The sequence below is a fragment of the Coffea eugenioides genome, chromosome 7 (assembly GCF_003713205.1).
Source record: "Coffea eugenioides isolate CCC68of chromosome 7, Ceug_1.0, whole genome shotgun sequence".
NCBI lineage: Eukaryota > Viridiplantae > Streptophyta > Magnoliopsida > Gentianales > Rubiaceae > Coffea > Coffea eugenioides.
In genome coordinates this window covers 36,833,781-36,859,128 of record NC_040041.1, presented here as the reverse complement: position 1 = coordinate 36,859,128, position 25,348 = coordinate 36,833,781, and the positions used below count along the sequence as shown (strand labels likewise).

Sequence of the window (25,348 nt, the reverse complement as noted above, 5' to 3'; positions counted from 1 at the left end):
GTTTTGCAGCCGACTTTGGAAGGTTTAAAAGGAGCAGAAATCTGGAAATTTTTTTAGCTACCAAATTCTGATTTGTTATAGCCGACTTTAGGAAGGTTTTTGGAGAGGGAATCTGCAAAAATTTTGGTAATAATTCTGTTTGGTTAGCCGACTTTAAGGAAATTTCCAAATAAGTCCAACACCTAACTTGTTTCCAAAAATCAATTGGGCAATTAAGTAAAGCACTTGGGAACTCCATCATCGTACTTGGACTTTCTTTTTTCTTTGTACATCAATTTTTTCCTCTTCCATTCCTTATTCATTACTTGAGCTTTCCATTTCTACTTTTTGTTTCCTTGTTCCTTTGATACAATTGGGAGCTATTTTGATTAAAGTTTGATTGAACTTCCTTGCGCCAATTTCTGATTTCTTCAAAGGAAACAAACAAGTGGTTTGAGAAGTGAATTGGTGAGAGCATTAGAGTGCCATACACACTTGAGTGAAAATACGAGAGGAGTGAAACACTTAAGGGAGCAAGTGAGGCATTTTTCTACTAACAATTTGTCAAGTTTTGCAGGTTTCACCATGTCTCAGGAACAAGAAATTACCATTGCTCAGTTATCACTTAAAATGGATAATATGTGGAAGGAAATGCAGAGGAGATTTGACCAAAGGTTGGAAACAATCCATGAGCAAATTGATCAACTAAGTTCGTCTAGGGCTTCTTCTAGGAAATCTAGGGGAAAATCCACCCTGGGGGAATCTAGTGACTCCAATGCTGATTCGGAACATGAGGCATACGAGCAAAGAAGACCAAAGCGAAACACAAGAGCAATCGGTGATGCCATCAAGGGGATTAAGATGAAGATTCCTCCATTCCAAGGCAAATCTGATCCGGATACATACCTTGAATGGGAGAGTCGAGTAGAGCTAGTATTTGATTGTAATGACTACACCGATGCACAAAAATTGAGACTTGCCGTAGTCGAATTCACCGACTATGCCATAGTTTGGTGGGAACAAGTGACTACAAGCAGAAGAAGGTGTGGAGAGCCACCTATAACCACTTGGACTGAGCTCAAGAGACTGATGAAGAAGCGATTTGTACCAAGTCACTACCATAGAGACTTGTACCAAAAACTTCAAACCTTGACACAAGGTCAACGCTCAGTTGAGGACTACTACAAGGACATGGAAATCTCCATGTTGAGAGCTGATATTCAAGAAGATAGAGAAGCTACAATGGCAAGATTTCTCAATGGTCTGAGGGTTGAAATAGCCGATCAACTGGAGCTTCAATACTATGTGGAGATTGAAGATATGGTGGAGAAGGCTATCAAGATTGAGCAAAGGCTCAAGAGGAGGGGTACAACCAGAAATTATAACCCTCATCCCCAGGCATTTACTCGACCATTCCAGCCTAGAAGGGAAGAGAGAGGTTCGAATACTTGGACCACTCCAAAGCCGAAGCAAGATCAAGGGACAAGCTCACGGCCACCTTTTACCAAAACCGACTCCAAGGTTGTTTCAAAACCAACAATTGAAACTTCAAAACCTAGGAATCGTGACACCAAATGTTGGAGGTGTCAAGGAGTTGGGCACATTGCAAGCCAATGTCCAAATCCAAGGACCATGCTTGTGCTACCAAATGGAGATATTGTCACTGATGATGAAGAGGAGGAGTACAAAGACATGCCTTCCTTGGTTGAAGAGGAAGATGAGATAGAGGAAGTTCCAACTCAAGACAAAGTTGGATTGGTAGCAAGGAGAGCCCTAGCTACTCAAGCTAGTAAAGATGAACTTCAACGTGACAACATCTTTTACACTAGGTGCCATGTGACCAACAAGGTATGCAGCTTGGTGATTGACCCCGGAAGTTGCACTAATGTTGCTAGTGCATTGATGGTGGAGAAACTAAACTTGCCAACTAGTGAGCACCCCCATCCCTACAAGCTTCAGTGGTTAAACAACAGTGGAGAGGTACGTGTTCTTAAACAAGTTCTGGTTACTTTTCGCATTGGTAGGTATGAAGATGATGTTATGTGTGATGTAGTACCAATGCAAGCTACACATATACTCTTAGGGCGTCCTTGGCAATTTGACAAAAGAGTCACTTTTGATGGTTTCTTGAACAAATACTCTTTTATGCATAATTGTAAAAAGATTACACTTGCACCTCTTACACCTCAACAAGTACATGAGGATCAAGTTAGTCTACAAAAAGAGTATGACTTGCATGCTACCACCAAGAAGGACAACGCCAAAGCTAAGAAATTAGTGTTGGCCGATCCTTCTTCAAGCAAGTTGGATCACTCTCATTCGGTCTTCGAGCCCGCACAGGAGAGAAAACCCAGCATGCTTGCCAAGGTGAAAGATGTGAGAAAGGCCTTGCATTCTAATCAGGTTTTATTTATTTTATTTGGCAAGGAATCCTTACTCACTAATGCTCTTGATGCTTCTTTGCCTAGTGTTATTACTAACCTCTTACAGGAGTATCAAGACGTCTTTCCTGAGGATATACCTAATGGATTGCCTCCATCAAGGGGAATTGAACATCAAATTGATTTCATTCCTGGATCTTCCCTTCCAAACAAGGCACCATATAGGACCAATCCTGAGGAAACCAAGGAACAACAACGACAAGTGGAGGAGTTGCTTGGTAAGGGTTGGATTCAAGAGAATCTAAGCCCTTGTGCTGTACCAGTTCTACTTGTTCCAACCAGCACTAGTCGGGTTACAATGGCCTTTGATGCCGCTTTTGCACGTCTTGATGCGTACAACGCGCAGCCCAACCAAACCTTGGTTCACCGGGCGTCCGCTCACGGTCCACCCATAGGCTTGAGACGTCACTTGTGTGGCCATTATCATGGAACTCTTGCTGTCCGCAACATGTATCTACCACCACCACAAGTTTTCCTGGTGTCCCACAAGGGTGTCCTGATCTTTCTTCGCTTGAGAAGGCGACATGCAGGCTGCTTGGTGACTATACACATGCTCTCATCACCTTTGTTTTGGAAGAAGAGTCATGATTTGGGGACAAATCGCCTTTAAGAGGAGGGGAATGATGAGAATATAGAGACCAAGGCCGATTCCATTCAAGCACATGGGGAATTGGAAGATTCAAGTAAAGACTAGTTCGCGGAGTACTAGCTTGCTAATTAGGGTTTTAGTTTCCATTATTAGTTGTTTGTTAGCATTAATAATTTCGGTCAATTTTCACTTCACTTTGGCCGAATTCTGAGTCTTAGATTAGTTAATTAGTTGTTAGATATTTTCACCCTTAATGAAGGGCAAGGTCGTCCATTGGATCTTCTAGGGTTTGAGTCATGTAAGGCTATATATAGCCTAGGTTTTCATTCATTAGACGGTTTTCAGATTTTATAAAACATATGTGAGTTTATTCACTCTCTCTTGTCTCAAGAGAATTTCCTTTGAATACTTGAGAATTAATCTCAAGTTGTTCAACGAACTTATCAATCAAGTAGTCTCCTTGATTGTGGCGTTCTTCTATCTATACTTTTGGTTCACTAAAGTGGCTAGTCGTGGGTTAAGGAATCTCCTTAGTTCGTGGCTCGTGATTCTAGAAGGGTCAAAGTTCCGCAAAACATCCCAACTTGGTGTTCGTCTAGATCCGTCTCACATCATCCAGGACAAAGAAAAACAATACATTGACTGATGCTGAAAAGGGAAGGATAAACTCCAACTATGCTTATCTTGGAAAGCAGCCTCCTTTTTCTGTAGGAAGATGGAAAGGAAGATGGGGCCAAGGTAGATCTACAAGAAGTGGTACTCAAAATCAAAGTGAAAGTGCTGGTGGAAGAGGAAGAGGAAGAGGAAGTGGGAATCCAAATCAGGATGAAGTTGCTGGTACAGGAGGAAGAAGAAATGTCAATCCAACTCAAAGTGAGGGTGCTGGTGCAAGAGGAAGAGGAAGAGGACGTGTGCCTTCATCTTCAACTAACTATTAGATTTGTTGCCTAGTCAATGGCATTGGATGCCATTTTACTTTTGCTTTCAGAACATGACTTATCTCGTGCTATGTCGAGCATGAAAATGACTTGTCTTTTTGGTGGTTTATTCGTAGATGTCGTACAGTTGGACCACCTTTTGTTTGTTAATTAAGTGGCTTGACTCTTGGTATTAATGATGTAATTATATGTTGGCAGTTGGTATTTAATCAAAAAGGTTTTTGGTTTCCCTATGTTCTATCATAATCCAATTTTACACTATTCTAGCTTTTCCATTGTTAAACATGTTAAAATGAACACGTCAAATATACCATTGTTTCAATTGTACATTGCTCACAAAAACAGAATAAACCAATATGATGCAATCATTAAAGCAAAACATGCTTGTCCAATACGTTCTGTGTCCAATTAAAGCAAAACATGCTTTTCCATTCACCCATGAACTACATTTGTACATATTACATTCCAGTTCCACTTTCTTCATTCCTTTGCTTATAATACATCTTTCTGGGGTAATTGCAATAGATCATTATTTCCTAAATTTCCAAACACCCAGACTGCAAATACTGCTAACACAAAGCCATAGGTGATTGCAAGAGCTGCAGCAAACTTCCTCTCCCTTGATGCATGTTGTTGCATCATAATTTCCAACCTTCGAACCTTTGTCTGCAATTTTGCTGCTTTGCACTCCCACTTTTGTGCAGACTCTTCGGCATTTGTGAGCTGTTTCTCCATTTGATTGATTCGCCGAAGCAACCCAGGTATAATCTCCACTGAACGCGGACACATTTCTTCATCTATCCATTTCCAATACTTGCATCCCTAACTCAAATTCAAATTCATAACAAAATAGCAATTACTAACAACTTACCTCATCAATTACTAACAACTTCACTAAATTACTGCTATCCATTACCTGAGCAACTGGACATTCCGCATATCTTCGACCTGGATTCCGTGGAGTCCATGACGTTTTCAGAATGGTACTCAATCCGCAGCCACACATTGGAGGTATTGGATTTGATCTTGGCATCTTCCACCTCGTCGTTTCCAATGTTATACATGCAAGAAAACCCTAATTTTTCTTTCTTTTGCAGAAGAAGAAGATGGGATTTCAACAAATGGGCAAAACTCGATTTCTGGAAAGGATTTCCGTTGCTTCGATTTTGCCTTGCTACAGAATTGAAGAGTTGCATCTTTCTTTTTACGCTACTTAGTTGCTGGTCCCGAGGGTGCAAACATGAACGGACAAAAATGCCCTTTACTTCCGGTTAGATTTGTGGTTAAAGTCATCAGAAGTCCTCAAAGTATGCATTTTTAATTGTTTAAGGATCAATCGGAAACAAATTTTAGATGGGGGGCCAAAAGATGACAACGGCAATAGTTTAAGGGCTCCCCAGGTTTTTTCCTCTTCTTTTAATGACTTTTGGGGCCATATTTCAACTTCTGGTTGTGGTTATGGTCTTGTTGCCGCAACTGTTGAGGGACCAGCTAATGCTTGACTTTTTGTTGCTGGATCATTCATCATAAAGATCTGGTGCAATGATATTAGAAGTCCTCTTTCATTCTTGCTTAATTTTTCCAAGATATCATGGAAATCCAATAGCAGACGATTACAATGTTCTCGATAACTACGAAATGGCCCAAGAGCCAACTCTAGAGCTATGACACCAACATTGAAGATATCAAACACAGGTTTGATGCTTGGTTCATAGTAGTCAATCCCACGAATATTATAATTGACGAGTGCTTTTTTTGCATGTTTGTCTGTGGTTTGTTATGAGCACTTTAGTGTGTTTTTTATTTAATTCAAGTCAAATAATTACGATTTTAGTTAGATTTTATATTGGGCAGTTCAAGTGAGGAATATTGTAATTCTATAGAAATAAGTGATGAAAACTTCATGTTTTTGTAGATATTAATGATTCAATCATCAATTGAAGTAAAACGAGAAGATACTTGCATGATTCTTAATGATTTCAAGTGATATGAGAGTGTAAAAGAATCAAAAGATGAAATGCAATGAAGAAATAAGGAGGAAAAAGATTGATAGCAATGACACATTTTAGTACACTGGTTATAATTTGAGTTACAAAGATTAGATTTTGTTGATTCTTGATTTGAAGGTAAGATCATGATCTACAATTCTTATAAAGACATCAAAGTTTTTACAATCAAAAATCTGAATTGCAGAAGAACTTTTCTACTATTGTGCTTTGAACCCATCTTCTGAAAAGTATTTCAAACATAACTCATCACCTAGATCTCCAAATGACTTAATTCTTGATCCATTGGAAAGAATACCAAATAGTACAACTTTTATATTTTGTATAAGAATTAATTCTAACAAGCATGAGGTATGCCCACAAAATTAAACACAATCTACAGTTAAGTTTTACATTTATAAATGGTTAAAATGCCAAAAAAACTCCATGTGATTTGCCAAATATTCAATTTAACTCCCTCTACTTTGAAAACCTACACTATAGTTCCCTTCCTATACATGAAATGCTTTCTATTCAATTTTCAATTTAGTGCAATTTTTTAAACTAGAGGGAGTTACATTGAACATTCAACAAATCACGGGGGTTCATTTATACAAGGGCAATATTGACATTTCACATACAACCATTAAATTGGATGCTTTCCATTCAATTTTTAATGTAGTTGAAACCATAAGGAGTTATAGTGTAGGTTTCCAAACCACAAGGAGTTAAATTGCACATTTGACAAACCACAGGAAGTTTTTTGGTCTTTTACCCTTTATAAATTCCTAATACCCTATACACGATTTTCTGCAAGTAAATGAATTGAGATTGAGTACAGGGTATTAAGAGTCAAATCCATAAGAAAGAATAGACAACTAATGGCACTACTAAATCTCCTCTATTATTTAGATAATTAATAAATTGAACAAAATAAAAGTAAGCTAAAATTTGCAAGAAAATAGCAAATAAAAACTCCTTAGATCATGATATCCCTAACTACTCATGCAAGTTTAATTTTTGGATCATTGAGCACTATTATCTCGATTAGTTATGGAGTAATTTCCTTACGTATATGAAACCTACTCTCATATTGAATCCACTACATCTATAACTACTCCATACCTACTCTTGTAGTTATGAAACTAGCTATAGGTTCATGAAGTTCTATGAAATTATATAGAACAAAGTCACAAAAGTGTACCTCTACTCTCGTGAGTGTACTTCCTATGTTTAACACTTTAATTAACTAGTATTAAATTTCAATTCTCATTGCAAATCTAACACTTTGAAATTATCACAATCAATGTCCAGTTAATCATCATTTGAAAAGCAAAAGTGTTAGATAACTTACTCAAAATACTAGCATTAAATAGCCAAACCATCAATACAAACCAATCATAGAAAGTTCAACTAAAACGCAACTCATGAAACTTTACAAATATATAATGGAATACAAATCCAAAACTTGTATATTAACCACACATAAAAATCCAATTCAAAAGATAAACAGTTGGAGAAGGGAAAACTCTCGTCGCATGATCTTCATTCCCTTCTTCTTCAACTTCATCTTCATCCTAGTCTAACCAATGTATAAGAGTGGATGACACTTACTACTTAAAATTATCCTACTCTACCTTAAAAGTAAAAAAAATATATAAAAAGATACATTTTTGTGGGGAATTTCTTGCACCTCTCCCTATTTAAGAAATATTTTGAAGGGCCTCTATATATAGAGAAATCAAGTCCCCAAGTAATGATGTTAAAGTTTCTCAATAATGTCCTTGAGATTCCAAAACCTTGATTTTGCAAGTCTCCACGCTTTTGCAAAATCAGCCAAAATCTTTCACAAAATTAGTCAAAAACCTTGTGTTAAATAGCTACAACTTGCTCTGCAACTCAAATATGAATCTCTGGGGCAAGATTCGTGACCCAGTCATTAGGATCTGTCCTCATACCTATTTTTGCTACAGGTTTTCCATTTTCCGATGAATTCTGAAGTTGCCCTATTCTTTTACCCACTTGTACTACAAATATCTCATTGATGGAAGCTGAATTGGCTTTTACACAAAACATAAAGTTGTAGATCATTGAGTAAACTTTCCAATCATCAGGAATCATATCCATCCAATGCTTCTATCTCAAGATATAGACAAAATTCCACTAAGTATCAGAGTAGCCAAACTCTTCTTCTTTTAAACTTGATTGCATTTCATACTTGGAACATTTTGTACCTCATGTTCACTGAAAATCACTTTAAATCATCAAGAATCATCAAAATATCTCTCATCACTTGATGCAAGTTAAGGTCAAGGTGTAGCTTCTACAAGTGTCAATCTAGTGAAGGTGCCTATAGGTCCAGTGACGAGAGTTAGGGCTAAATGATTCAAAGAGTCTCTTCAAACTTTGGCGCGCACAATTCAACATCAAGAGCAAGACTATACAGCCATTGAGGGGCTCAGCCATGAAGCTTTACAAAGGACCGTGATATTAATTCAAGTTCAAGATAGTTGAGACAGTCCATTGGCCTGAGATGAGACATATGGCTAGGGTTCGGTCTGAAGTTTCTTTAGTCATTGGTTTAGTATATTTTGTTGGAGAGTTGGGCCTCAAGTAGTGATGTTTAGGAGTATGTTAGTCCAAAATAATATCAGTTAAACCATGTTGGTTATGGACCAATCTAGATTAAAGTGTTAATTAGTGTTGGCCCGGCCCATGGTAGTTTTTATATTTTTTGTTCCATTGATAGGTTGCATTTTTATCATAAAATTCATGATTGTTTACCCTTGTTATTAAACAACTAAAATGTGGATGTCCCTTTGTATTCCCAAGAGGATTAATTCATGATTTATGGCTATATTATGTATAGAAGTTACAATCCATAAATCTATTCATGTAGTGGAGAAACCGTTTCATAGGTTTCTTCATATTCTTGTAGTAGTGGGTGTTTAATAGAATTGATGTACCTTTAATCTTGTAGTACCTATATATAGAGGTACATTGACACCCTTTGTGATGACTTTTGTATTCATTGGAATATAAGAATATCACTCTCCATTTCTCTAATGTTCTCCAATATTTCACTTGATATTATAGTAGCTTACTTTATTAGTTTTATAACACGTTATCAGCACGAGTCTCTACTTTTGAGCAAAAAGTGAAAACGGAGCTTCTAACAAAGGTGAAACACGAGACTTTGTCAAAATTCTACTAGTGTCAAATCAACTGTTGGATATTTTCTCGAGCAACTCTTGACTACCTATTGAGGTAAATCTCTAACTCATAAACTTATTTCAATTTCTTATGGCTAACATTTGAATTATCGCAAAATACAAGTACCTACTATTGAGCAACCACTAAACACAAACATATATTGTTTGACATCTTTGAGGTAATATTTTTCCTTTTAATTCTACTTATTTATCTTTATAATTATTTGTTATAAATACTTATATTTTGATGCATTGAGTTTTAGAGATGCTATTATAGAAAATCAATTATCTTTGAGGATCTACTTGTCTTTTGAAATATTTAAAGAAAAAGATTCGATCACCTGAAGATGATCATTCTTTAACGAAAATATTTGACCACTAGAAGATGGTCATTATTTCAAAAGCTTGGTATGATAAATTTACCTGTGGCTACAAGAACATAATTATGCAATTTTCAGAATTACTTCTCAGTTGAAATTGTGTCGAGAAAATTTTACTCATAAGATATATTGAAAATGATATTCTCCACAATTGATTTCTCAAATATGCTCCTGTAATGGCAATATTGAGAGAAAATTTGAGAAGTATTCTGTTCTTATTGTATGCTAGTTCTAGTCCATTCCCAGAGGTGAATGTGACTAAGTTTCAATTTATTAGTTATGGTTGCTGCCATGACTATGATTTTGGTAAATATATATTTTATCATGACAAGAGAAAAAGCTACCACTTGAAGTGGGATAATAATGATAAGACAAGAAAATAAGAATCCTGAAGATAAATGTCCCGAAGTACATTTGACAAATCAAAATTATAATAGCATCTTCACATGGCCAATTTCTTTAAACACCCTGAAGGTGTATGATGCTTGATTTAATTTATGATAGTAATTGACTTTTCTTCCTGAAGAAGAAATGGATATTAAATATTTGGGATTAAAGGATTATGGTGATGATATTTGTCCCATAAGAATTATGGTGACAATGATATGTGTCTCATTAATAAGTGCTACTATATACACTATATTCCAATGAGAGAGACAAACACAATCAGTTGTAGTGTTTAAGTGATTGAAAACTCTAGAAGAGCCACTACTATATTTCTCCCTGTAGGAGAAAAGTTTATCATAAATAAAGCACTACTTTTTACCATGTCTCAAAAATTTATTGAATTTGAATATCCGTTGAAATGGATATCAAATTGAGACACTAAATGAGACAATAATAGAGATCATGTTTAGAAATCAAATGAGATAAAGGTTAATTATATCATAATAACCATTCGAGAGAGAAATGGTTATCGATATAGTTGTCTTCATTCTCATTTGATTTATAATTATCACCTGCAGTAAACCAGAAGTTTACTGATCCCAATGGATATATGATTTTACAAAAGTAAGAATATTTGAGAACCGACAAGTATTTATACATACTCTCTTTATATTATATATGGCTCTCAAAGAAATTTAAAATTTATGTCGGGTATGAATCACCTTTTACGATTAAATATCGTAAAATATTGATGAGTGATCTATTAAATGATTTATTTATTCTGATGAACTGCGATTCCCGACATTAGGGGGAGGAAAAAATCAACCGAAAGGAAATCACCTGAAAATTGAATTTCCTCGATCCTCATACAAAATAATGTGAACTAGAAGTTCAAGAAATTCTTCATTTATAGAAAGTTATATTTATCGACTCCAGAAGAGTCATTAAATCAACTATTCCTGCAGAAAATACTCTGGTCAAAATTGATGTCCCTGAAGGACATGCACAAGTGCTACGAATAAATTTAAGACCGGCCTACCTAAATAAGGTATAAATTGATTTCGAATAACTCCGGAGATTAAATAAATATTATGACAAAATTCAACCTCTTGAAGAGGTCGCTCCCGAAGAGCCAACTCCTGAAGAGAATGAAATCATAGAAAATTTAATTGGAACCTAATAAAATGTAGCACTTGATATTATAAAAGTTGATGAGGATTATGAATTTAAATCGATTGATGAATGTCGGTATATAAATGATTGGCCAAAATGGAAAGATGTGATCTGAATTAGACTCACTGGTTAAAAGAAAAGTTTTGGACATGTAGTCCAAATACTTGAAAGTGTAAAGCCAATAGAATATAAATGGGTATTTGTGATAAAAAGAAATGAGAAAAAAGAAATTGTGATGTATAAAGCAAGACTTGTAGCCCAAGAATTTTCACAAAGGTCTGGATTTGATTATGATGAAACGTATTCACCTGTAGTGGATGCCATCACATTTAGATATCTTATGAGTTTTGCAGTACATGAAAAATTAGATATGCATCTAATGGACGTCGTTACTGCATATTTATATGGGAATCTTGAAAATGATATTTATATGAGAATCCCCGAAGGATTCAACATGCCTAAAGCATGCAAATCAAATGCTAAAGATATTTATTCTATTAAATTACAAAGGTCTTTGTATGGCCTCAAACAATCTAGGCGTATATGGTATAACTGCCTCAATGAATGTCTAACTAAAGAAGGTTATACCAATGATCCAATATGTCCATGTGTTTGTATCAAGAAAAATGGATCAAATTTTGTGATAATTGCTGTATATATCGATGATCTAAATTTGATTGGAACTCCTGAAGAGATTCAAAATAATGTTGAATATTTGAAGAAGAATTTTGAGATCAAGAATTTTGGAAAGACAAAATTTTGCCTTGGTTTACAAATTGAGCATTTGAAAAGTGAAATTTTTGTCCACCAAACTGCTTATACCCGGTAGGTATTAAAGCGGTTTTATATGAATAAGGCACATACATTAAGTACTCCAATGACAGATCATTAGATCCTAATAAGGATCCTTTTAGACCGCAAGAGGAAAATGAAGAGATACTTGGTCCTGAAGTACCATATCTCAGTGCAATTAGTGAAGAATATTGGAATGAGACGATTAAAAGATCTCAAATGATGTTTCCATCGGGGGGAGAAATTGATACACAAGAATAGTGTACTCTTTTTCCTTCACTAGGGTTTTTGTCCCGATGGGTTTTTCTCTAGTAAGGTTTTAACGAGGAATATTCTTTGTGTAATGGACATCCAAGGGGGAGTGTTATGAAACAACTAAAATGTGGATGTCCCTTTGTATTCCCAAGAGGATTAATTCATGATTTATGGCTATATTATGTATAGAAGTTACAATCCATAAATCTATTCATGTAGTGGAGAAACCGTTTCATAGGTTTCTTCATATTCTTGTAGTAGTGGGTGTTTAATAGAATTGATGTACCTTTAATCTTGTAGTACCTATATATAGAGGTACATTGACACCCTTTGTGATGACTTTTGTATTCATTGGAATATAAGAATATCACTCTCCATTTCTCTAATGTTCTCCAATATTTCACTTGATATTATAGTAGCTTACTTTATTAGTTTTATAACAACCCTTTAATTTTGATCAAATATTGCATTAATTGATGGACTCTACTTATATTTGGTAATTGTGTTGGTTGTAGGGATCCGGAGCAAAAAAGTGATTAAAAACATGATTTTTACTAGATTTTTGCACACTTCAACGTAGGCATGTCAAGGTCTAGCTCTACGCGTCCGAGAAGATCGGAATTTGGCACGTCCGAGAAGCTCTACGCGTCATGTAGCTAGATAGGTATCCCCTGTCTGCTCCGGCCATTTTTTCACATTGACTGTTGACTAAAATCGAATGTTTTTTCTGTGGTAATTGAAATTTACCCACGTTTTTCATGATACACGTTGAATTTGAATGGGCACGAGCATGATATTTTGACCACAACAACATCCTTATTTCAGTTGATTGATACCCCCACTACCTTAGATGCATGTCAATTCAAAGTACAAAAGAAATTCAACCTCTTGATTTTCAATAGATGCTTGTCTCTTTTTGTGGATCATGGTGCATGTCAATTCTAGAGAGCTAATACTATTAGATGAAATATTGTTCACATCAATTACTGTTTTCTTCTAATATTGCTTAATCATTCGGCTACCATATCTCACCTTTTTTGCATCACCTATTGCTCACTTGTCATGTTAATATGATTTTCTTTTCAAGAAAACTACACAAGTCTAGTTAGGAATAACGTTTAATAATGTCTGAAATAATTAGCTATTCCAAATATTGAACAATTAACATGTTACTAAATGCTTAATTGAAGCTGCCACATGAAAAGGAAATAGAACCCCAAAGAAAAAGTCATGAAATACACGATTTTCTATTCAACAAAAGAGAACCTACTCCTCACTCATCATGTGTATAAAATTTTTTGTCTTAATATTTAACAAGAGAATCTACTCCTCATTCATCATGTGTATATGATATTCTCTTTCATGAAATAGACAAGAAAATCAACAATAATGTTTAAAATAATTATACAACAATTAACATACAATTAAATACTTGATTGATTGTGTGACAGTGAGAGATAAAATCGCTTCATTAACTTAAGCACACAAATAACAACGAAAGAAACAACAAAATCATCCACCAAGTAGTCAAGTACCATTCCCTTTTCTTACCATTTGCTTTCGAAACTCTAGGTGAATGCTTTTAAGTGGACCGCGCCAACCGTTGACTGCTTTACATATAAACTTTGGGGGAATACTCGTTTTTGTCCTCTGAGAAGTGGTCCATTTCTTTTACTCCAAAAACAAAAATAACCCAAACAAAAACAAAAGCAAAAACAAAGTGGTCTGTCCATGATGCTTCCTCTCATACGTACTTATCAAAAGGAGAACACTAGGACTGTCTATAAATAGTCATACCGATTGCATTCATTTCGTCAGAACATAATCGGAAGATTTTATAGACTTATAGCAATACTTTTGTCAAAGACAACAAATCTTGCTCTCTTGTTACAACAGAAGAGCTTCTTTTAGCTTTTTGGAAGAAGAATTTTATAGGAAAACTTTTGTATCTGACAATTTCAAATGGCTTCTATTGGTAGCTTCGTGCCAAAGAACTTGCTAAAAGTTCTCAGCTCCGATCCTCATCGGATTCCGAGTATTGTTATGTAAGTTTGATCTTATCTAGTTTTACTTGTTGTCTGGAACATTATGATTTATGGTATTTTTCTCCATGCTAGATAAGGTTGCAATCGTGCATTATATATATTGTTTTTGTCCAACAGCTAAAAATTTTTCTCGCACGCAGAAGTTTTGGCTGCATCAATAATATGCTGAATATGCTTGAAATGTGCCTAGATATATAGTTTTGTGACCTTGATCCGCCTTAACAAGGATGTTAAATTTTGTGGAAGCAATTACGAGAAGAATAAGTTTTATATTCAAAGGCTCCAAAAAGCTTTTCTCCACAATGTATAACCGAAACCCTCTAGTTATTATTATTATTATTATTATTATTTTTAACCTTTCCACCCCTTTTCACACCCTTCTCACTTCTAACCGTTAGGCACAGAATCAAAATCCTGAACTTAACAGTAGTAAAAACTCTAAGAGCTCTCCCCTGTCCAATGGACTTCAAAAGGATAAAATCACCATCAACAATGCTTTGTTTTGCATTCTTGAATTACAGCTATAGCATATATATATATATATATATATATATATATCTAATGATTTTTGAACTTATTTGCTCTGTGGTCTTTCATTTTTTTTTTTTTCAGAAGATGCGCTTCTACATCAAGTGCGCCAACCAAGCCACCGGTTAAAACCAACACTCCACAAACTAACGCGGCAACGGATTCAACCGATGAGAAAATGGATACCAATTATATTGGAGGGTCATTATTCACCAATTATATATGAAGGCCATTGAAGGCAGCGGAGTTGATCAAGACCATTTTTATATATTAGTCACCCATAATATCTAAAGTTGAAATAGCACTAGAAGAGATTAAAGATGATCCTTTCAGTGACTCTAAATAGAATTCTTTGTGGATTTTGTTAGTTTCTGAAATATCTTTAGTTAAAAGTGTTAAACAACTCTTTCTTTCCCCCACCCAAAAAAAATATCTCCTGTAATATTGTCCAAGATTCTAAAAATACAATATGTTTGATCTTATTAATTACTCTATCACTAGGTCTTTCTCTTTTTTCTTTTTATTCTGGGCTAGAATTATATTTCATTTTACTTCTCCTATTTAAGAATTTACTTGACAACATATCAATATGTGTGTGTGTATGTGCGTCCGCGCACGTGTGTGTATTGTGTTCTTCTTTTGAAGAAGAACTTAATTTAATTGAAATCAAAGTGAGAAATCTACAAAATTAATTATGTATCCAAATGACTACCTTGCTAATTACCTGGAAGGACTGAGTAAGAAACGTGAATAACTGTATTTAATTACTCGTCATGAGGGTTGATACAAGTTAATTAATTGAGTCAAAATTATGTGTCATTATTTCATCTTTATAATTTGAATTTTGCTTTATTGGCAAAATCTGCCACAAGGACGGACAACCATGCTTGTGCCCTTTGTTCAACGACAATAATTTGGCAATAACAGGCCCTCACAATATCCCGAGGTACTTGGGCTAGACAATTCTTAGCATTAGCGATTTGCTGAGTCATTGTTGGTCAAATCTATTGGGCTTAGAGAAACAGTCTAACTCGCTAAGTGTCTTAGATGGTTGGATAATTGTTGATATCTATTCCCTGAAAGAAGCTTCTAACATAGCGACCTGGAGGGTTTAGGCTTTACATAGTGAATTAAGGAATCCTATAAACCACATCAACATTTCCTGTCAATAAGATGTGCTCATGTGGATTTCGGACACCACATGCTACTATCCCACTTTTAGTATTTTCCAACTCTTTATGATTGATGATTAGGGGCTTCTACAATCACAGTATGGATTGTAGGATGCAGTGAATGGTAGGAACAATTTGATATGAAATTGAATGAATGCAATTGATTTTGCAGTACAGTGTTTAAAGAGTGTCAAATTTTGTTGTGTTAATATCTATATACGTGTTATGTTACTATCTGTATTATATCGTGCGATTGAAATTGGTGATTTCAAAAGCCCCTTATCCTCCACCTGTTAATTAGAGCTGTTAAAACGAACCGAACTGTTCGGTAGCTCGGTTCGTTTCGACACGTTCGTATTCGTGAAAGACCTGTTCGAAATCTTAAACGAACCGAGTTTGAACGAATTTTTTTGTTTGATTAATAATCAAGCGAACACGAGCATGTTCGCGAGTTTTAACGCACGTTTGCGAATATGGACATAATTATCATTTGACAAATTTTAGGGTTAATTTTATGGCTAGACTTTTATATTTGGAGGGTTTTATTTGTTATTTTTATGTTAATGTTAGTTATATAGTTAATGAATAATAGAATTTAGTCACTTAGTACTTTAATTATTTTTTAGAATGATTAATGATTTGTATGGCATATTTAAGGCTTAAAATAATTTGGATTCGAGCATTTCGAGCATGTTCGCGAACTGCTCGTTTATGTTAAACGAGTCGAACACGAACTCGAACTTGAACATGAACTTTGCTTAACGAGCCGAATACGAACACAGATTTGAAATACGAAAATTAACAAACGAACACGAACGTTATTCGAATCATTTAACGAACAGAATTCAAACATGAGATACTCGATTCGATTCGACTCATTTACAACTCTACAATTAATGGAGCAGCTTCTTTCGGGAACCTCCAAAATTTATCCACGTTTTCATGAGAACCTTAACAATTGCTCAACAAGCATGGTGGTCTTGACCATCTTTGCATGATCGCATCAACAATTCAGAGTTGATACCCCGTAGTCTTGAGTGGAGGGTCAATATCAATACTGCCGTTTTTGGGCTGTAGGTAGTCACTGGTAATAAGCCCAGCCTTTTACTCTTACACCAGCCAAGTGCAACAAAAAAAGTAAGCTAAGCTTTAATTAAATTGTCTGCCACATAGATATAATAGTAGTACTAAGTGCGTTGCTTATGTTCTACTGGTGAGACGGGCTAATATTTCCCGTATTAACTGTTTTTTATTGTGTACATTTATTAGTATAGATCTATGTTATTATCTAATTCATGCAGATCATTAGAGAATTATCGTTTCTATTAAAGGTTGGCAATTATGAAATATATAGAATACATGATAACAATAATATATAGAATGCATGAGGGCGCTTATATAGAATGCATAAGTGTAAATTAGAAAATTATACAAGGTTATTTTGCATTTGAATTAGGATAATTAGAAAATCATAAAGTGAATCATTCCCAAAAAAGCATTAATCATTGTTGACACAAAAAAGAGGGGACCTGGCAAGTCAATTAAGCACTTAAACCATAGAACTTGGCATTGTTAAAATTAATCACCACATGTCACAGTAATAAAACCCATTTTTTAAAGTTACTAAAGCCAACAATGGTTTATTAATTGTTTCCACAATAATTGTGCATTTACAGAACACTTAACAATTTTATTTGATGTCAAGCCAACAATAATTTATTAATTGTTTCCTCAATAATTGTGCATTTACAAAACATTTAAAAATTTTATTTCATGTCACAGTAATAAAGGCCATTTTTAAAGTCACTAAAGCCAACAATAATTTATGAATTCTTTCCTAGGTAATTTTGCATTTGCAGGACACTTTAAAAGCAAATAATTAACCACAAAAAATCAACTTTCAAAAGCTTCACTTTTTACACCACCAATTACCAATTCGTTCAACATGTCCCGTAAATGTACCAAAACTATGCCTGCTTTAAACAAACAAAACAGGCAATTTGATGAAAATAGCCCCGACATCCAATAACAATTGCAGAATAACCACTTGACCAAAAACACTGCTCACAGGGCAACTCTCCCTTTTATATTGTTAGATAATTGCAGCCTTGCAAGATAACCACTTGACAAAAAATGCCATTCATAGGGCAACTCTCCCTTTTGTATTATATATATAATTATATATATATTTTTAAAAAATTTAGAGTACTTTAGTTTTTTAATGTAAGAAACAATCTAATTAATGTTACATGTTTGACTAAAAAAATAGCACACCATATTGCTTTTCAATTTAGAGTCATTAAGAAAAATGAATGTGTTAAAAAAATTTATAATAATTATATATATTAAATACGAATATGTTAGTAAAATAACAAATTAATTCTTTTAAAAAGGAAATAAGTTAACAATCTAGCTCACATACAAGACGGAAATAACTTTATGTTTATAGAATGGAAAAATAACAATAAAAATAAGGCCATCAAAAAATTTGTAATAATTATATGCATTTAATATGGATATATAGACTAATATTTTTTTATAATTGTGTGTCTTAAATAGTAGAAGGATTATAAACAATTTTTAGTTCCAAATCTTGACACGTTAGCCAATTTTCGTTACCTATGATGACAATGTTGGACTTCTATTTTTTTTTCGGTTCAATTTTTGGGAATCATGCAATTAGAAGCTTCTTGTCAACATGGTAGACAACCACTCCACCCAATGCAATGAGTAATAAATTGCACAGAAAGAGAGGCACGCAACTGGAAATAACCAAAACAGTCAATTGACAAAAATAACCTCCACATCCAACAATAATTGCAGCATAACCGCGTGACCAAAAAGCACTACTCATAACCCAACTCTCCCCTTTTGTATTGTTAGATATTATCTTTTATAAAAAGAAAATAAGCTCATAAATTAGCACACACATATAAATAGAATGAAAACTATAATAATAAAAATAAGGGTACTAAAAATTTTCTAATAATTATGCACACTAAATATAAATATATAGACTAATATATCTTTATAATTGTACATTTTAAAAAGCAGCAAAATTAGAAACTATTTTTGGTTAAAACCTTTGACACTTTAAACTATTTCACTTACTTTTGATGAAAATGCCAGCCCTTTTTTTTTCCGTCCAACTCAATTTTTGGGAATTCCATGGAAGACAGTCCGGAGCATGGTTACATGCATAGTCACAGCAATAGTTATTACATGAAAATTGAACACTGCATCCACTTATGCGTGCATTCTTTTCCAAACAAATTTATTTCACTATGCTAGCTGGGAACCAAGAAAGCAGTGACTTGACGAAAATAGCCAAGAAATCCATGAACAATTACAGGATAATCTCTTGATAAAAAAAAACTATTCATTATCCAACTCTCTCTTTTATATTGTTAGATTTCTTACAATCATAACTGAGCAAAAAGGAGTAACCTCAATTATTTATGTTAAATACAGCCTTTAATTATAAAGGGAGAAACGAGAAGAGCAAAACAAGCAAATCATGTCTCGTGACAAGAAAATAACAGTGCAGCAAAGAAATATATGATTTAGGCAAAAATGGAGTGACGGGCTCACCCTGCAAAACCACCAAAAGGCAGAAATAAAGCAAATAGTTCACCTTGCAAAATTAGGGAACTGAAGCTTTCAATTGAAAAAGGAAGTTGCTTTTGAGATGGCTTGCACAGAAGATTAGTGAGGCAAAAGAGTGAAAAATTCACATTGCAAAACCGCCAAACCCAAGCCTTCAATTGAAGAAAGAAACAAATCCAATGGCTTGCTTACAAGATTACTCAGGCAGGAGAGCTTTGTGCGTCTCCCACATGCCGCTTCGCATGCACCGACAATTACAAATAATATGGACGGTCTTAGTTGGAGAAACCAAACACACACCTGAAACACAAATACAAAAGCCAACAAAGTTGTCCATAATTACCGGATAACCGCTTGATTAAAAATCACTGTTCATAAACCAACTCTCTCTTTTATATATAGTTAGATAATGTGGAAGTTGAAAGCCACTATTAGCAAGAGCTACTAGAACGTGAAATCTTGCATCATTCTTCTTTCTACTGGCCTGTTATGGTCGAATATGTATCTCATTTCCTGCATATCCTTTAAAGAAAATATATGATTCAATCATAATTGGACCTATCAATTGGATTTCATAAGCTAAGTTTTGGCATGTCCGAGGTCACCTCACATTGAAAAAAAAAATATTATGGCTAAGTTTGGCTTGTCCGAGCTCACCTCACATTGGAAGGGAAAAAAATCATGAGTCCTCCAAACTAAGCTGATATTTGGCACTTGAGTTTTTTACCAAGTTTGTCTGTTACAAGTTTCTTAAAAACTTTAGTTACAGTAACTTCAAAAAAATTTTCAAAGTTTTTAAACTATACACTTCAAAATATTCAAAAATTTACACACTTCGAAAATTTTTTAAAAAACTTCTATAATAAGTTACAGTAAAATTTTAGACAACACCCAAAAAATTCACTTGCCAAACGAGGCGGCTCAAAAATTAATTATTGGGAGATGCTGGTTGACAAAGAGGAGAAGGATGAAAACAAACCTTGGAAGCTATTCTACTCATTCAAGATTCTTACCAAGAATTTGCCATCTCAAGGCATTATTATTTATGTTTAAGAGGAAACTGGAGCTTTTGTTGGTTGATTTGTTCACGTTCAAAAATATTTTGGTGAAAGAATCTTGCTAGTTTGTTTCGATTTGCCATTTGAATGGCCTGATTTTTCACTTGAGATTGTATCGTGTCCCTTTATATCATGCCAAGACTGTAGGCTCTAGTTATGGCTTAATTGCAGGTGGCATTTACATTAATTCTAGCAGCATCTCTAGGACGAGAGCCCAAATATTACTTAAAGATGCATAAGTTTTTCCCCATAAGCAAAAGACACCACTAAATTTAAGAAGGCCTACATTTTCTTGGCCAAAAAATATAAGACTGAAAATACACCATGATAGAAACACGAATGGCTTGCTAATATTTCAAACCAGTTAATAAGTTCTTGATAGATAACCATCCACTTGAATTACATTCATAGAAGTAAACCCTCTTCACCTGCAGTCATATTTACACAAATATTCATCATCCAACTTGAACTTTTTCAAAGTATTCTTTACCTTCAATTTGATCACACAAAACCATTTCCATCACTGCACCATCATTCCAAACCACAGCAATATATACAACACTCCATAGTACTTTACAGCAAAATGTAGCATGTAGTAAGTAGCTGCTTATATAAAACTACCGAGGTTTTATCATGGTTAAGCATTAGAACAACTACTGCATAATAGTCCCTGACTAAGCTGAACAAAATGTGACAGGGTCACAACTCCAAAAGTAGTAGCGCAATCAGAAAACACCTATAACAACTAAGACAAAAAGAGAGACTGTGTCCGATGCACCCCATGTTTGACTAGAACCATCCATATGGAATTTCATGATTAATGCTAATCTTCCCTGCTTCCTTTCACTTATTCCATCCCGTTGAGATATCCAGTCCTGAAAAAGAACATGACTTTCAGTTTTAGCATATCTGGAAGCGGAAATAACCAAATGATGACAAGAATAACAGTAAAACGTATGTGTGCTTCAAGCCCCTAAGCTTTAGCAGCAGAACAAGCCACGGGAGAAACATTTATACAGTAAACCACCTGTACCAATTTTAATGCTCAAAAAAATCGAAGTAGATAATTCATTTATTTGAGAACATAAGAATACAAATCAAGAATAAGGCTGAAAGCCACAAGAACAACTCAGAGAAACCAAACCACCCTTCTCCAATCATCAAGACAATATTAAAATTATCTAATAATATTCTCAAATATCTAATAATGATCTGAGATGTAATAAGTAATAATATCAAAGATCAAGCATATGGCTGCCATACAAAAGAAGAACCCCAAGAATCCTAGAGAGTCCAAACCTTCTTTGCCCAGTAAACCAACAATACTAGCTTTAGGAGTAAGAACAAACAGTTTGAAGTAGATGATCAATATTATCAACAGAAGAGAAATGAATAGTTTTACCTAGATATCTTGCAACACTGTTTCCTATTTTGTTTCAGTTACCCTTGAACCAAAAAGAAGGGCAATCCCATGTAATATACCATCCCAGACAATTATTTGTCCATCTTCAATAAAAGGGGAAATGCCCCCTGCAGATTCCTTTGATGAAAATTCAAGCATCATAACTAGATGCTTCTAAAAGTCATTGTGGGCAGATTTTCATAAAGAAAAGTATAGCCATGTCATTATGCATCTCATATGCAAGTGCAAAAAATGCGGCTAATGTTTTCTCCCCTGTACCTTTAAACCATAATTCACCATGTCTCTTTCATTCGAGTCTAATATTCTTATCATTTTCGTTTCAAAAGCATTGTTCTGCTGCATACAATCACGGAAACATAATGCTGCATGGTATTCTACACAAATTAGCACCAAAGAGCAGATTATAAATAGTACAACAGCTAAGTGTAAAGTGATGCCATACTTTTTCAAGCACATTTAACCACCAAGAAGAACAAATACTACCAAATTCTCTTCAAGAAGTCAACTTCATAGTCGCAAAAATAGGGGAAAAATTGTGTTAACTAGAACATGTGAGGCAAATATCAAGAAACACCACCGTCACCTATGCTTTTTAGTTGATAACCAAATCTTCCATCTTGATACAGAACTTATCTTTGTCCTGTTCCTTCACCTTCTCCATCCCCTTCAGAGAAACCAAGCTCTCTGTGTAGCTAAATGCCTCATAGGAGGTTTTCATGGCTTCAGCAATCCGGAACTCCTTGATCGCATTAGTCACAGGATCATACAAAAACAGCGTTCCTTCTGGAGTCTCTGCCAAAATCACGCCATCTTTAGAGCATTGCATATGCCTCTCCATTTTCAGTCCAATTGGACCATGGCAAGATTTCGTGTCCCAACGTCCCTTGCCTTCATCATAAACCACAACATCAACAAAATCATCCCTCTCTCTAGTAGGAGAGTACACAAGTATAGCAAGACTACCCTTCCACTCCACAAATCTCCCCCCTTTAGTGCAATCCATATTATAATCCGGCACAGGAACATGCCTAAAAACCTCGTTTTCCACATCATACCACAGCATAACTTCACGAAACATTTTCACCGGATCATAGATAATTGCAGTCCAATAAGGCCTTCCTTTTACAATAACATTGTTCCTAGTTGGAGTAATTGAAAACTGAAAACTAAGGCGAACCCTTTTCCAAGAGTCCAAGTTAGCAGAGTAAACCTCAGCATAAGCCCTCAAGAAATTCTTCGGAGTATATCCATCAGGCTTCAAGCACGTAATCATCACAATCTTATAGTCATCGTTCCTTTCATCATAACATAACCCCAGTGAAATTCTGTCTATGGTTTCGTCGATTACTCCCTTAGGTTGCCTAATGCCTTTCGAGAGATTCAAAGCAGGGTTCCAGAGGACAATCATCTGGGCAAAAGGAGGACAGCTGAGGCAAACTAGCCCATTTACACAGCCCACCAAGTCCATTTCTTTGAAGATTACAGGAAAAGGGTTGACAAGATTTATGGGTTGTTCAGCAGTGGAATTGATGTTCAACAGGGACATATTATGGTAGTAAACCTCGTCAATGCTGTGGATGATAAGGGAGTGATTTTGGGGGTTCTTGGTGGTCTGCTCTCGGTGCATCTTGACGAACTTTGGGGTGGACAAGAGTTTCAGCCATGGCTTGCAAACGCACTTGAATCGCTGGATGGTTTTCACGGGAAGGCGGGTGAGAATGCAGAGCAACAGGTCTTCGGGTAACTTGCAGTCGGACATGGCTCCTGAAACGACGTTGTTAGTCGGTGGTGGAGTGTCTGGTTTAGTGGGTTTGTGAGTGTTGTTTTGTCGGCCCTTTCTCTTCGGCGGCATCTCGATCGGTCGGAGGCAAATGGCGGGAATGGATGGCGGGGATTCTGGCGAGGGTAGGGATATGTATGGGGACTAGAGAGGGCTGGGCTTGTAGCCTTTTTTCGCTGCTGTTATAGGCTTATAGGCTGGATCCGCTTCGCAGTGTGAAAGCGGTTGCTTTTTCATTTTTGCCCCATTTTTTCAGTTTCATTATGAGGGGGCACGTTCTAGCGTACTCTTTTTTTTTTTTTTTTGTGTGAATCCTGACTTTATTTAAAGTACCTTATACTCCCTCCCTTTTTTTATAACTGACGTTTAAGATTTTACACATCAATTAAAAAAGTTTTTCATTGTTTAAATCTATACATTACTTTTTTTTTATACCCTCATTAATTATCCAATTCACCCATATTTTCTCTCATTAGAGTATTAAATTGTGCTATTTTACTAGGCCAAAAACAATGCAAACTAACTCTCACCAAACTAAATATTTCTAAAATTACTAGGGTTATTACAAAGAGAGAAGCAATAATTACTAGGAGTAGTAATTAAGTGAAAAAGAGAGATAAAAGGGTAAAATTGTGAAAAAATAATTAATACTGTATGGGGATAATAAAACGACAGATAAAAGTACATTAGAGCAAATTTCTTAAACGTCAGTTATAAAAAAAGGGAGGGAATATTATCCTAATCTAAGAGAGAAATTCAACTGGGTCTAAGGAGGTAAATAGAGACTAAACTATCACCGGACCAAACAGGTGCACTACACATCCATCTAAATTTTTTAAAAGGCCAGCAAATAGGGATGGCAGTGGGAATGGGCACCGATGGGCACCCACCCTGCGGGGGCCATTGGGGGGGTGGGACGGGGACGGGGGGAATTTTTTCCCCCTGTTTAGAAATGGGCCGGGGGTATATTCTCTCGTCCCATCCCCCGCCCCGCCACCCGTTTGAAAAATATATATATATATATATGTGTGTGTGTGTACATAATTATATATATAATGATATTATCAATATACTACTAATTATACATATTTATTAATAAAAGTTATTAATTATTTATACTAAATTTATTAATACATTTCTAAAAAATAACACAATAATAATTTAGTAATTGTATTTGTATCAAAATTCAAAGTGAAAACTTAATTATTTTAATTATATTTGTTTTATCATATTAGATTGTATTCAAATAACTTTGTTTAATTATTTTTATGAGTTTCAATTGTGAAACTACAATGAATAATAATTTGATGATGTATTGATATTTTAGTACTTGATTATTTGCTCAAATTTAATTATAATGAAATTATATAATAAAATTTTTTTAACCCCGCGGGGGCAGCGGGATGGGACAGGGCGAGCGGTGGGGGAAATTAATAGGCAATGAGGCGGAGGGAAGGGATCCCCCACCCCATTACCACTCTTACCAACAAACAGGTGGACCCTTGCCTCCCACCCCACCAAGCCTTAAATGGCTTAGTGGTGACTACCAACCCAAAAGCTGGTGGTTGCACGTTCTAGCTTACTTGGGAAAGTGGATGGTTGTGA

The 25,348-nt window shown here is 35.2% G+C and overlaps 3 protein-coding genes across 3 annotated transcripts; all 3 read right to left on the bottom strand.

Moving 5' to 3' along the window:
• Window positions 1–4,439: 4,439 nt before the first annotated feature.
• LOC113777326 (uncharacterized protein At4g04775-like) lies at window positions 4,440–4,980 on the bottom strand. The gene is made up of 2 exons (XM_027322360.1): window positions 4,819–4,980; window positions 4,440–4,769 (listed from the first exon to the last, which is right to left on the bottom strand). Exons 1-2 carry the CDS (start codon window positions 4,978–4,980, stop codon window positions 4,440–4,442), a joined length of 492 nt encoding a protein of 163 aa, XP_027178161.1.
• A 16,133-nt stretch (window positions 4,981–21,113) lies between these two features.
• On the bottom strand, window positions 21,114–23,140 carry LOC113778831. Its single transcript, XM_027324334.1, has 2 exons — window positions 22,547–23,140; window positions 21,114–21,415 (listed from the first exon to the last, which is right to left on the bottom strand). The coding sequence occupies exon 1, from the start codon at window positions 23,039–23,041 to the stop codon at window positions 22,556–22,558; it is 486 nt and encodes a 161-aa protein (XP_027180135.1). The 5' UTR covers window positions 23,042–23,140; the 3' UTR covers window positions 21,114–21,415; window positions 22,547–22,555.
• LOC113777325 (F-box/kelch-repeat protein At3g06240-like) lies at window positions 23,044–23,815 on the bottom strand. Its single transcript, XM_027322358.1, has 2 exons — window positions 23,174–23,815; window positions 23,044–23,082 (listed from the first exon to the last, which is right to left on the bottom strand). Exons 1-2 carry the CDS (start codon window positions 23,813–23,815, stop codon window positions 23,044–23,046), a joined length of 681 nt encoding a protein of 226 aa, XP_027178159.1.
• Window positions 23,816–25,348: the final 1,533 nt, after the last annotated feature.